The sequence below is a fragment of the Myzus persicae genome, unplaced genomic scaffold (assembly GCF_001856785.1).
Source record: "Myzus persicae strain clone G006 unplaced genomic scaffold, MPER_G0061.0, whole genome shotgun sequence".
NCBI classification, from domain to species: Eukaryota; Metazoa; Arthropoda; class Insecta; order Hemiptera; family Aphididae; genus Myzus; species Myzus persicae.
This window is the reverse complement of record NW_019101991.1, coordinates 648,032-662,365: the sequence shown is the minus strand read 5'-3', so window position 1 is coordinate 662,365 and position 14,334 is coordinate 648,032. Positions and strand designations below refer to the sequence as shown.

The 14,334-nt window shown below is 31.1% G+C and overlaps 1 protein-coding gene across 3 annotated transcripts in view; it reads left to right on the top strand.

The window, feature by feature from the left end:
- The window catches only part of LOC111030913 (lutropin-choriogonadotropic hormone receptor-like), a 64,532-nt gene that overhangs the window by 27,811 nt on the left and 22,387 nt on the right, over window positions 1-14,334 (top strand). For all 3 annotated transcript variants that reach the window (XM_022310643.1, XM_022310642.1, XM_022310644.1), the window contains exons 14-15: window positions 893-1,118; window positions 7,926-8,309. In XM_022310643.1, coding sequence (XP_022166335.1) covers window positions 893-1,118; window positions 7,926-8,309 — 610 coding nt within the window. The remainder of the gene's footprint in view (window positions 1-892; window positions 1,119-7,925; window positions 8,310-14,334) is intronic.

The window sequence follows — 14,334 nt, the reverse complement described above, 5'->3', positions numbered from 1 at the left end:
ATTCTTGATCGACTGAGTTATGTTAAGTTGTAGCGTTCAACGAGTATAGTAATATTATTGAAGAATGAAATAAAATAATATTGATATTGATCTATAATTCATGACAAAATAGTTACATTTTTAATAAATATTATTTTTTCCAATTTTCATCAGCTTTTACTACCAACATTTTAGTTTGTTGCCTATATTTTAAATAGTTTATGTAGATAATATCTAGTAATTATTTTTAAATCTAATTTTTTTTATCTGTATGGGTACATATCTAGATGTATATTTTTTTCATACTGAAAATCGCGCGCAACAATATAGTAAGCTTAGATGTAGGTGCTATAATTTTAATACTTAATCCAACCACTTAAAAAAGTTATATTACTATACCAACCCATTTACATGAAGATGCTTTTGGGTCAACTGTAATAAAATAAATCATTATAAACATGTGTTCACATTGATAACAACTGTAGGTATACGTATATGACTATAATATATGGATCATCTTTAATGTTATTGCGTATTTTTATAATTATGATAATTGCCAATTGGTCTTGATACTATGAATATCTACTAAAATTTGAATTTTTTCTAGTAATTTTAAACACTGTTATGTGAGATAATTAATTATAATTAGACTAAGAAAAATATATTGGGTTATTAATTAAAAAAAAAAAACAATTATAATAGCAATAATGATTAAATATATTTAATGGCGATACAGCTATTATTTCATATACATTGCAATATTTTAATGCACACATAGAGCAATATAGTTACCGTGTATTTTTCAAAATAATTAAATATCTATCATTTACCGGTACTAAATTTAAAAAAACACGTTGATGATACTTACCATTGTACGTAAATGGGATTATAAACCCATGATATTTTTCCACAGGTGTCGGGTGCAAAATTGGAGGTTTCTTGACAGTTTTCTCTTCTCAACTATCAGTTTTCGCATTATGCTTGTTAACGATTGAACGGTGGTACTCAATACGCAAGGCACTATACACAAACAAAATGACGTTCGCTTCAACAGTGAGAATAATGGCCTTTGGTTGGGTGTATTCAATTGTGATGGCAACTATGCCGCTACTGGGCATATCAAGTTATTCTACTACCAGGTAAACACCAGGAGCTCTATCGAAATGTATTAATTGTAAATAAATAAATAAGTAGACATAGTAAGTATAGTTAAGTAAATACGTTCACGATTTCAAAAAAAAATAAGATACGAATTTTAGAATATTAGGCGTGTACCTACTTATAGTATAATATAGTGTGATTCAACAAGCATGCTCAACCTTTTTTTCTTCAATAATTAAGTTATTTAAAATCTGATTTTCTAATTTTTAAGTACACATAAAGACCATAATATTTTCAAACATCGAGATTTTGTATACTATATAATGAATTTACATCGGAGATAAAAAACTTTTACCCCCCTCCTTCCTTTTCAACTGTAAATTAATCAATGGAAAATTGTTCTGAAAAATTTTACGTATCGTAATCAAAATTCGTTCGAGTTGTTGCTAAATTATTAAACATAGTATTTTAAGGATAAAAGTCAATGATAATGGATTTATAAGATTTGGTTAAAGATTTATTAAGATGGTGATTTGAAAATTGTAGTCATTAGTATTAATTAATACTGATAATTTGTATAGAAGGCCCAAGTTTAATAAATACTAGTTTTAATATTACGTCTATTTCATATTTTTGTAATACCATTTTTAATTACAAACATTTTAATAACTAATAAACTACTCATTCGAATATCAAATTAGGTATCTACAACAAAATTAAAAAAAAAAATGATGTACTAAATAATTTACAGTAAAAAATGGGGTTCTCAGTAGAAAAATAAAAGTTTGTACCGCTACTACTAGGACACTCCGTATGTAAAAATTGTCTTTGTTTATATTTAAAAATTTCAAGAATCAGAATTTGAATGTATTCATTATTAAAAGAAAAAATGGGAGTGACCATGCTTGGCGAATCACCCTGTGTATGCGCGTATTAATAGAAACAATAATGCCATAAGCGATCGTGTTACAAGACATCGTTTTAAAAATTATAACAGCATTTCCCATTTGCGTAAAATTATCTACTCTCCAAAATATATATTATAAGTAAATGCAAACAGTTTTAGTAACGCTATACTTCTATACATGCTAATAATATTATATTACAATGAATTCGTGAAAGTTATAGGGTATAAATACCTATCATATAACTGACAAAACGACCCAAAATACCAAAAATGAAATCGTTTGTACTTAAAATCGTCTGGTTTTCAATTTTCGTTAGGATTATATAATAATTTATTCGAAATTAATTTTAGTTGATCATTTTCAAAACGTGGTTTGAATATGAAAATTATAATTCGTTTCAATGAGTTTGAAGTAAAAAGCAATTCATGGGATCATAATATCATATACTTATATAGCTTAACATAATCTTAAAAGTTGGTTACATTTATGTTAGACCATATTATAATATATAAAATCTAATGTTTGTAATAGTTCCGTATGGTACCAAACATTTAGTATTTCCTTAATTATTTATAAGTACTTACAAGAGAGGCTGGAGAAATATAAACTTGGTGGAGGGGGGAGAGGTTGGATTCAAAAATCCCTGATAACGCAGAACATAATATTTTTTTGTTTTTAGAAGTAATAAAAGAAGTGTTATTTTACATTTATATACATGCGACCAAAGAATCTGTAACAGATTTTTAAAACATAGGCTAAATACCAGTGGCGTAGCGAAGAGTGGGAGACGGGAGTGAGTGCTTCTCCCCCATTGAAATTCCCTCCACCTAATAAATTGACTATGTACATTATTTATATACGAAAACTGTAAAAAACTTAATTAATTTATACACAACCCTTCCCCCCCATTTCATAAACCTGGCTATGCTACTGCTAAATAAAACTTTTTTTGAGAATAGATGAGTCCATACCGTAAACAATGTTTATATTATTATAATAGTAAGAAAAATGAAGAAAAAATACATATTATTCATCAATATTAAACGCTAAAGAGGAAACGAATTAAAGTTATTCATGAAATTCGTATGATATTATACAGCAGTACGTGGAGTTAATAAAAAAAACTTATATTGTGTTCGAAATCTTCTTATAAGTATTAATTTTTAATCAAACATCTGTAAGATCAGTCAAAACATTTATTTATTGTAAAATACTTAAATACACACTCGATTTATTGGTAGTTAAGTACACTAAAAACAAGGCTGGGCATTAACGCATTAATAAGTTAAGGTTAAGTTAATTTAAACTTTTAACATAATAAGTTAATTTTTTTTATGATTTTTAACCTAATCATGAACTTAGGAGCTTTTCAATTAACTTTTAATCAATTTGAGTTAATTTCATTTTTAAGAAAGTTGAGTTGATTTCAATTTTAATTATTATCTAATATGTTTTCAAATTCGTATAAAATATAAATACTTATCCATATTACGTATGAAATTACGAATATTATCAATGCCCGTTATTTTTTGGCATCGTCGCCGTTATTTGATTCTTATCATTTTTTTTATATATTCAATTATCTACCTATATTGTGTCTACAAGGGAGTTTTAGACTTTTAGCAACATAAAATATATTTTATTATATTTATACAATTTAATTTAAAGTAAAGTTTATAATGTTATTTTAATATTATAAAATTGAAAATAATGAACAATTAATACTTAGGAATATTTGCAGAAAAACAATAAATATAAATTCAAATGTGTATATGAATTTTTTTTATTTATTAAAAGTATACATTTTTTCTTAAACCATGTGAACTATTACTATTGTAGAAATACAAATTACTGGTGCACATTTTATAAGTTGTAAGTATGCTAAACAAATTTGTACTCATACCTTTTGAAACACATAAAATAATAATAGTTCTTTGGTCTAATAACATGAACAATTTTAGGTACCGATTATTTTTATTTTACCTATATGAAAACAAGAAACTTTTTTTTTAACTAACTTAACTTGAGTTAAAAAGTTAATATTAAATGTTGGTTAACTCTTAACTTAGTTCAATTAATAGACAATTTCGGATTAACTTTTAACCATTAACTTTATTTAGATTTTAATTTGACTTAACTGAATTAAAAAATATCATCAACTTGTCCAGGGTCCAGCCTTGCTAAAAAGCGTTGTATAATTAACTGTATAACAGTTACAGAAGTAATTCCTGACACCAAATCGATATTAGTACCTATATATAATATATTCAAATAAATGTTTAAAAATAAAATTGAAAATCACGATTTGAGTCGCGTATTCGATAAAAAAAAAAAAAGAAGAACATCACCCTTATGACCAAAGTGTGTTTACATGCCCTCATCAACGAGCATGTGCACTGCGCATACTTCACATACCTGTTAGTATTCTAACGATACGTGTCCCATATTATAATATTTGGACGGCAAATGGCAATATCATATTCTTAGAATTCGGTTGTATGCAAATATATAGATATAGTATTTTAGTTATAACAATATTAATGATAATTTCATGGAATTATACATGTATAAGTTAGTATAGATGCTATACAGAGTGTAGTTACGTGACAAATTAAATATTTTTTGTTCTAATCAATATATATACAATTTTTTTATGTATATTTAATTTATTGATTCTTATGCCACACGTATTAAATAACATTAAATTTAATATTAAAGTTAAATTAAATGTTTTTCCAGTATTAAAAAATAAAAATAAAAAATGTTGTGTAATACGTGTAGCGCAAGAGTCAATAAATGATATACATAATACAAATTTAAAGATATTGTTTAGAACAAAAGTTGTTTCATTTGTCAGGTTTTCCTGTTATACCCTGTATATGCTATGTTTAAGTATAGTGTACTACAGCTGCTCAGTATATCGACCATAATATTATATTATTGTCATACACACTTTAAGCCCAAATCCGTCGTCGATCACATGCGTAACAACAACAACAACAACAATAACAACGTAAACAACAATAACAAGTATGTCGTGCTATGTATAACAATATTATTGTATTATGTAGGTACTGCTAGGTTGTAGTACGAACGATGAAACAATAATACCTCATCGAGTACCCTTGTGTGCAAGCAAACTTAATATTTATATATATTATAAACACACAGCTAGGCACGAGCATGAGTGTAGAACACCACACAATATATAATATAATATATATATATATATTTATAGGTAGTCCGTGAATACTGAGTATTGGTGGAATTCGACGAGAGTGAATTTTTTGGGGGGGGGGGGGGTTGATTGAAGGGGTTGCCGGAGAGGAATTGTTTAGAGGGGGCTGGGATTGAGGGGGTTAGTTTTCCAGTGAAAACCGCGGCGGTCAGACGTCTGCGGTCAAACCGAGAATGTCTGTTGCGCTTGTATATAATCTATCGTGTATATACCTGTATTAAATAAATATATACACACAATAGTAAACTGTTATCGGTATTGATGTTGTTGTTATTGTTGTTGCAAGGATGTTAATTATCAAGTCACTATGTGTATGAGAGAGGGGACCCCATCAATTCCGCCAACATCCCGTCGATTCCATCATTCTTGAACGAATAATGAAATCAGTTTGGGCGAAAAAATAGTCACGCCCGACTACGTCAGTACAATATGTAGTTATAAAACAACCTATCGCGATTCCGTCACCTCCATATTTTTTACCGTGGTTATCCTGGTTACTTCTAAACTTTCTTATTCAATCAAAAAACAATTTTCAGTCAAAATATTTTTAGACGTGAGCTAATTGAATAATATAATATTGTTCGCTGCTAACTTTTGTGGTAGAATCGACGTGGGTACCTGTCGCTCTAGTACCTTACACGGCTTTTTTTTAAACACGTTTACAATTAATTGACATTTGACTGTCGTGCAATCAATTTTTCATCACCCTTTTCATGATTGTGTTCCTTACAATTTTTTAAAACAACACATGACTAGGAGAAGATTTTGAAAAAACCACTTGAACAGGGCTACTCTCGGGAAGAACAAGTCCAACGATGAATTTCGTCTTTCGGCAATAATTTTATGAAATCAAAATTTAAAGCCACTTTTTTGCTTTTTTTTATAAAAATCGATATTGTTTTTCACTCAACATAATACAGGTACTTCTTGATTTCACTCTCGTATCTGTGTGTACAGTGATCACGAGGTATTCGACACAGCTTGTCTGCCTGTGACGTATTCACCACAGAGCCTATAAAATATCTCTCGGTGTCCACTCCGTTGCACGACCAGCATTGACGAAAATACCTTACCATATTGAGCACCGTATTCAAGGTCGTCGCCGATCAAAATGCCTACGTATGACACACATTAAAATATCTTACCTCCCGGCTAATTCCTACATATTTTATGCTACAGAAAATTCACCAGACGGATTTTCCGCAGCTAAAATTAATCTGGGACAAAAGGGTGGTAAGGAGGCTCCAGCGCTCTCCGAAATTTCGGGGAAATTTAATAATTTGTTCTACAATGTTCTGTGAACATATTACGCTTAAGATTATATAATAACAAAACTATATAATTTGCATGGAGGTTACTGCAAAAGTCTGTAGCGTAATATATCCTGGGAATAATCAGGGATGACGTCTTATAAGGGATCATAGTAAAACCTCCTTTATACAGCAAATTTTCAGCACTGCAATCCTGACTACGCCATTGCGGCTGGGTCTCAATTTAATGTCATCTTATTAATTATTATATAGGGACTGAGTAATAATTGTAGACAGTCACGTGTTGAAATATCTAATGTGCGTTACATATATATTATACACGCACACTTCCAATTACTATATAGTGTTTAAACATGACATTTTAGTCATTTTCGATAAGGAGTAAGAATTAGGCAAATTATGTGGCAGGTACATCCAGTCATGTGAATGTGTGCGAGTGTAAATTAGCATTGGTGTGTGTGCGATATACACTGCAGTATATATTAACGTGTTGTTCGCAGGTGGGTACTGTCAGTATATTAAATCAGGAAAAAGTATTCGGTTACTTTTGAGTAGAAACATACCTCGGTCGTGACAAAATTGTTAAAAACACTTAGGCTGGTGCGATTTTCATATTGTAAAAATCCTAACATTTTTTTACATATCCACTAGAGAAGAGTCGAGGACTTTTTTTAAAATTTGAATTTCTTCAATACAATATATGAATATATGATTGAACAAAAATGTTATAACATCTGACATTTTATGATATTATTATATTATTATATTGTCCGACTGTTCTCTAGAGGAGACATAAAGAAATGTTATTATTTTAACGGTATTAAAATCGAACAATCCAAAGTCTCACAATCTTGTCGAGGCGGAGAGTTTAAAAACGATTTTGACTGACTAGAACCACCTTAAGGCGTATTCACAGCTACTTCGTGTGTCGTGTCGTGCGAGGGCGTAGTAACTATGGTTACAACTTGTAACCATATTGGTTTAAAAGTTGAGGTTTAGTCAATTCTCGGTATACTCAGTTGTAATTTGGTTATTACAATATGGTACCAAAAAAGAAATGTCTAATCTATGGATATATAAAACCACCATAATATGCGGCCGACTTATTCTTATCAATGAGTTTTTCCGGCATTTGTCGTGTGGGTAATTTTTACCGGAGCTGTGAGCCCTTAAGAAATGTTCACTTAAATGTCTGAAACTCTGACATGTGGGCTGTAATACGTGTTAACAGGTGTAAACAAACCCCACACAGCATATGGCGTCCAAATTCAGTGTAACAGGTACACATATAGGATGGTCGGCCATCCAGTAGTTTTATGTATCCATAATGCTCTCTGATCGACAACACGGCGTAGCTGCGAATCCGACTTTAGTTGTCGTTGTTATATTCTAATATCATAAAATATGTCGTCGTTTTGCCGAGCATAGCATCTGCCTGCCGATGGACACGGCACGCGCGAGCGGAATGTGCTACGTGTTCACGCTGTTGGCGTTCGGAGCGGCCGCGTTCGTGCTGATGCTGTTCTGTTACGTGCAGATCTACATGTCACTGAGCTACGAGACCCGACACGCTGCGAAAGGGGAGGCTTCGGTGGCCCGCAAGATATCCGTCTTGATCGGCACAAACTTCGCGTGCACCGCGCCCGTCATCTTCTTCGGCTTCACCGCTCTGCTCGGCTACCCGCTCATCGACGTCACCAAGTCAAAAATTTTGCTCGTCTTCTTCTACCCCATCAACTCGTGCGCCAACCCGTTCCTCTACACCATACTCACAGCCAGTTTCAGACGCGAAGCCTTCTCGACAGTCGCCAAGTGAGCACCACCTTGTGTATATAATTAACTAATTATTAAATATAAAATATATTGTATTGTAGTCGAATTGGGGGTAGTATACTTTGGGATACTTTTGGAACAATGTTTCCCAAAACTGGCCAAAAGTTTCTAATGCAGTGTTCTGAATACTTGTGATAGTATTTCAAAGTATTATACGTCTTTTATAGTATTAAAATTAAATTTTTTATTTTAATATATTTATTGATATGTAGTAAATCATAATTTAATACTATTATATAAAAAATTCATTATATTTTAACATTGGCCATAATTTAAAATTTTTTTAAAAACAAAATTCATTCTTTTATTTCTATAACAAAAACAAATATTTTGAATACCTATTTATTTTCAATGTTATTTTTATATGTATTCAAGTATTTCACCCAAATAATATTTATTAAAAGTAATTTACACAAATCTGCTCACCAGCAGTGACGTCAAATTCAATACAATCACTAAGGTTGTTTCACAAAAAATTAATAAATAACAATCAATTATTTTATTTCAAAGAATTTGGTGTCTGACAGTAGCTCGAATCATCAATTTCGGTTCATAACTCTGTTACAACTGCGATCCCCTAAAGCTTATTTATTCATACCAGTAATGCATTAAACGTAAGACACTTTTTTATTGCAACTTTCAAGGTCTATTAAAGTTTTTGAAAGAGATTTATGTACATAATTTAAAGTTGTTATTTAACAACATTTTTGCTACAAATTATACTTTATTATTTTTTATCGTTATCATTTTTAAAAATAATTTAAATGACACCATTTATTTTCAATTTCTTATTCTTAATATTTTCAAGAGTACTTCTATACACTTAAATCGAATTTCGGACGAGTAGCTTTTAAATTATAAGTATTGATGTGCAAGGTGGAGTAGTATATAGGAGTTCTCCGCAAAAAGTTTATCCACTACAAAAAAACTCAACCAACTTTGAATAATATTGTTCATTATAGTTAATAAGCTGCTTGTCCAAAATTTGATTTCTATAGATCGAAATACTCCGAACTTCTGCTTCGGAATAATATAATATTAATAATGTATGTTGTCATCCAAAAAAGTACAAAATCACTCAGGCAAATACAAAATATGCATGTAGGACCCTACAAAAGACAAGATTTGCAGTGTTCTTACGTTTTATTATTTTTATATTATAAACACAAAAAACGTATTTAAGATAAAAAAAAAATAGTAATAATTGTTTTAAAGTTGAATTTTAATGCTCTTATATGTAAACAAAAAAATACGATAAAAATATTAATTTAATGTTTTAGAACAATTCAAATTCAAATAACTAATAAACATTTACACATTATATGTGTATATCCAAGGTCTAGCAATTAATATTAAGCATAGGTAACAATACGACGGACGTTAGATGTAATTTGATAGCATGTATTCACGCCACGCAGACCATATAATTCAACACTCGACAGTCAATACCAAAATATACGAAAACGTTTAAGGAATTTAGGAAACGTAGTTAGGTTCTAATTTAAAAGCCGTATCCAAATGACGCCACTGCTTATTAGTTATTATTTTATTAGGTAGTTATAACTTATTGCTTTTACTACTTTTACTATAGTATATTGGACGATTTTATTTTTTTTCGTTATCGACCACTCAACCTATTTGTACCAACCTTTATACTCTCACTCTCTCGGGGCGTGTTTGAATTTCACGTGTAATAGAAATACTGTTTTGCCACTCGCCTCACCATCCTAAAATTAGTATTTTTACTTAGAATTCTTCTCTCTGACAATTCCTTATAATTTTTTGCTCTTGTGCTGCGAATGAGATTCTTGTATAGTTTGTCACATTTACCGAACTTTAACTATAAAAATATAATTTGATAGATACTTACTGAAAAAACTACAATACTTATACTAGTTATACTATGTTTTTGATTTTACAACTATAAGATGAATGGTAGTTAGTGAATTATCGTTATCGTTATCACTTTTCTACTGATATCACAAGTTACAGCTAAGGTTGAAAATCGAAAAGAGTTGCTTTTTATAACAAAGAATCAAAGTTTTGTGAATAAATAATACATTTCATGCCATAGAATAACTGGGAAACCATTTTTTCGCTTCTGAAATTGTGCAATATTGTACAACCACCAAATACTGACAACCCTGCCGGTCGCTCCGTTTAGGGATTTGTAAATATGAAGCCAAACAAACAGAATTAAAAAATTGAAATCAACAATGAACAGTGCACTTATACTTATAATATATAGGTAGGTATATTCGAAAATCCACTATTATTTCGTTCCGTTATTTGCCGTCTTTCGAGAACGGTCAAAGCGGACAAAACCCATTTTTTTTTATTAACTCACAACAGCGACGTCACCGTTTAATTGTGTACTTTCGTCGAACGCCGGAGCAGAAGGCGTATTTCTCCGTGCAGTGCTTTTTGTGTAAAAGTAGCGTGTTTACGTTTGTGATAATTTTTTTTCTTCCCTAAAAATAAAATGTGACATACGTATAGAACATATTGTACGCGATCAAATAATATACAATCGGAATTTTCCGTGGGCAGGTATTTGACTTTGTCATACTCTCTATCCGTTCACGAAAAATACTTCAAACTTATCCGTAGCTGGTAAACACAATATTCAGAGTGATTTTTGAAGCATACTTAGCCCCATTTTCCTCTTTAGTTGAACATTTGTTCAAATTCTGATTTTTAGAATTTTAAAGTATACCTAAAGACCATTTTCCAAATTTCTGATATTTTTGGTATTGCTTAAAGATTGTCTTGTGGTGATACAATCTTCCGATTAAACCCCCCTCCCCATACTCGTACAGAAAATTATTTATCAGATGAAGTTCTTGAAAATGTTGATGTAATATATGAATCAAAATTCTATTAAATAGTTTCTGAGTTATTAAAATGTTTATACTAAGCATAATAATCCTTAGAAAATTGTTTCATAAAAATAAAATTAAAAATATTATGAAATAGAGGATGTAGTATTTATTATACTTGTAACTTGTATCATTTTTACAAATTATTTATATTGATAGATCCATAGTAATTGCTGACTTTTTCAAATCGTCTAAGCCCTCGTATCTGCTTAACCCATTATCATACGGTAGACAATAGACATATTATATCTTTATAACTCAAAAACAATTCGCTTTAATTTTGATTTAGATGTATCAAAAATCACAAATAATATCTGCTGAATTATTAAGAGTCTTACATTTGTATTCCTATTTAAAAAACAGAAGATTGTATTGTCGAATCCCTTAGGTGTTAAAACAAAACCTCAATGATTCTAAAATAATATGGTGTCTTTAAGTGCATTAAAAATACCATAAACATAATTTGAATATACGCATAATTTAAGCATAAAAGTAATGAGAACATGATAAGATTACTCCACACTCGCATGTGCTGTTTTCATCTTAAAAACCCGCAACATAGAAAATTGTAAGGTTCTGGATAGTCAGTTTAACTCTATTATGATTAATTTTTTTAGCCAATTGACCTATTATCAAATTTAGAAATAAGAATATTATTTAGTGAACCTCGTTGAGCTTTTTTTATATTTTAATTTTAAAACATAAAGAATAAATTCGAGTATATTCGTTGGTGAACATATGTTATTCATATATATTACTTACGTGTGTATTTTTGGGTAACTTTTGTCCACCACAGTCCACTGCAGCCATGTCAATGCCACAAAGAGAAAACACAAAATAATTTTGTATTCGATATTAGATATATATATATACCTCGGGATCCCGTAAGTTGTATGATCGCCAGTAGTCTCGCCGCAATCACACACCTATCATTTGGACTCGAAAGCAAACTTGGTTCATCGCCCTCCCCGGGTGGTTAGTACGTAGGTAGGTAGTCAAATTTGTTGAAAGTAAATAAACTGAAAGGTCGGAGTTTGGACGGTTTACAATAATTTTGTCGTTGAAAAAAAAACAAATCAGCTTATGTGTAATATATATTCAAATTGATTTTTCGCTTTTCAAGTACGACTAGCACGAGTACCTATATTATATCATAACAGTAGAATTGCCAAAAATAACTTGGCGGTAGGAAAATGTAAAAAGTTATTGAACCACCGTCACCGCCGCCGTCTTTAGCCCCGCGACCTTGAAATGAGAAATGTAAAATCACTATACCACCTACGCGTTTCGTATGAAAAGGTCTTTTGATCCGAATATCGGTGGGGAGTATAATATATTCCTGTAGGAATTTTATACCGAGGACACATATCTATTACCGCTCAATCAAATTCCGACCACTGTTCGTCGACCAATTATTTACGCAAAATACAAACAAGTCGTTAGTGACTCTATTACGCGGAATAATTGTTTATTGAAGCAGTCAAACACTGGACAAAATAATTTAATTTTCTGAAAAGTCGAGTAGTTCGAAGGGAAGATTCTATGAACCGTGTATTTTTACATACACATGTTTATTATGTCGTCACCAAATTCGATTTTAGAGCTGCTATTTAAATCAATTCTGTCATGAAAGCCGTCGACGAGCTTATAGTTTAATTCATTAGAAAAACAATCTAACTTATTGTTAATAGAGGATTTCAGAGCACTGATTGTTTTCTTTGTTTTGCCCAAGCGCGTAACATAGACAAAATGCATTTAAGCAGAGTCATTTTTTAAAAAGTTTTTGAGTAATCGTAGAGTAAAATCATCCATAACGAAAATGAGAGAGGATAATATTTTTGAGGGTAGACATATCGATTTGTCTAAATATTATCTCAAAACAGTTTAAACAATTTTTTTTATTATTTTAAAAGTTGAATACAAAGTCAAATAATAATAAAACCGGTATTGTCAAACCCTTCACAAAAATTATCTTCTATAATTTTTGCAATAGGTCATTTTACTCAAAGACTCAAAAACCATAAAAATGATTTTAGGTGTAAGCATTTGGTCTATGTTGCATAACATCCTCTTAAGTACACACAAATTATATTATAGTCTCAATAAAAAAAAAAAAATTCGATTTGCTGATTAATTGACGTTCTCCAAAATTAAACGTCAATGTAATACGCTGTACACATTCGCAACCATCATCATTCGCGGCGCTCCCGCCGTCTAGTTTCAAACGATTTCATTTTTAAAAAAAATCTATTTCCATTTCGCACTTCCCCACGACCGAAACGCCGCCGCTGTTGCCAAAAATAAACGGAAATATTATAAACGTCATCGTTATATTATGTTTTACGATTGTGGTCGACGGTGTCGACCGAAATCAAACACTCCGCTTACGCTTTCACACATTTTTAAGAGGCTCGCGTACCTGTAGCAGATAATATACACCAGCAAGTCTTCGTCGGAATATTTTGATGACTGCGAGAGCACAGTGAAATGCTCAAAAAACGACGATAATATTATGCACATACCTAGGCATAAACGTGGGTTCGAACATTTATTTACGTACCGGAGTACTATTTCAAAAACGTATTCGATTTCGTAGCATTCGTATAGATCCTTTTCTCCCATTGTTCGTAAAACTATTCTTCAATACATTTTTCGTGAGCATAAAACGCACTGTTTAGCAGTTCGTCTCTGGTTACACGTGGTGCACCGCCATCGGGTCTTGCAGCAATCGCACACTGTCCAACAAAAAAAAATGGATCACTCCGATCCGAGCGTTATTGACCGACGTAACCGACTGTGGGTGTGTTCGAGTTGTGCAAAGGTAATGTTGCAATGAATTCCCGACATTTTTTAAAATTATTTCACCCAGCTGTTATCATCGATATAGACGTCGGAGGAACTAAACCATCCGTTATTGTGATCACTATATATTATAATCAAGGAATTTGATAGCTTACAGAATGGCTGTGAATTTACTGTTCTTGCCTACAGATTTTCTGACTTTCGTTTGAACTCGAAACAAGATTCACATTTTGTTCAAGACTTTGAAGTGCGCTATTTTAAAACACAAAACTGTGTAGGTACTGCACATTCCTGTACACTTTAGATATTATATTCGTATGTTA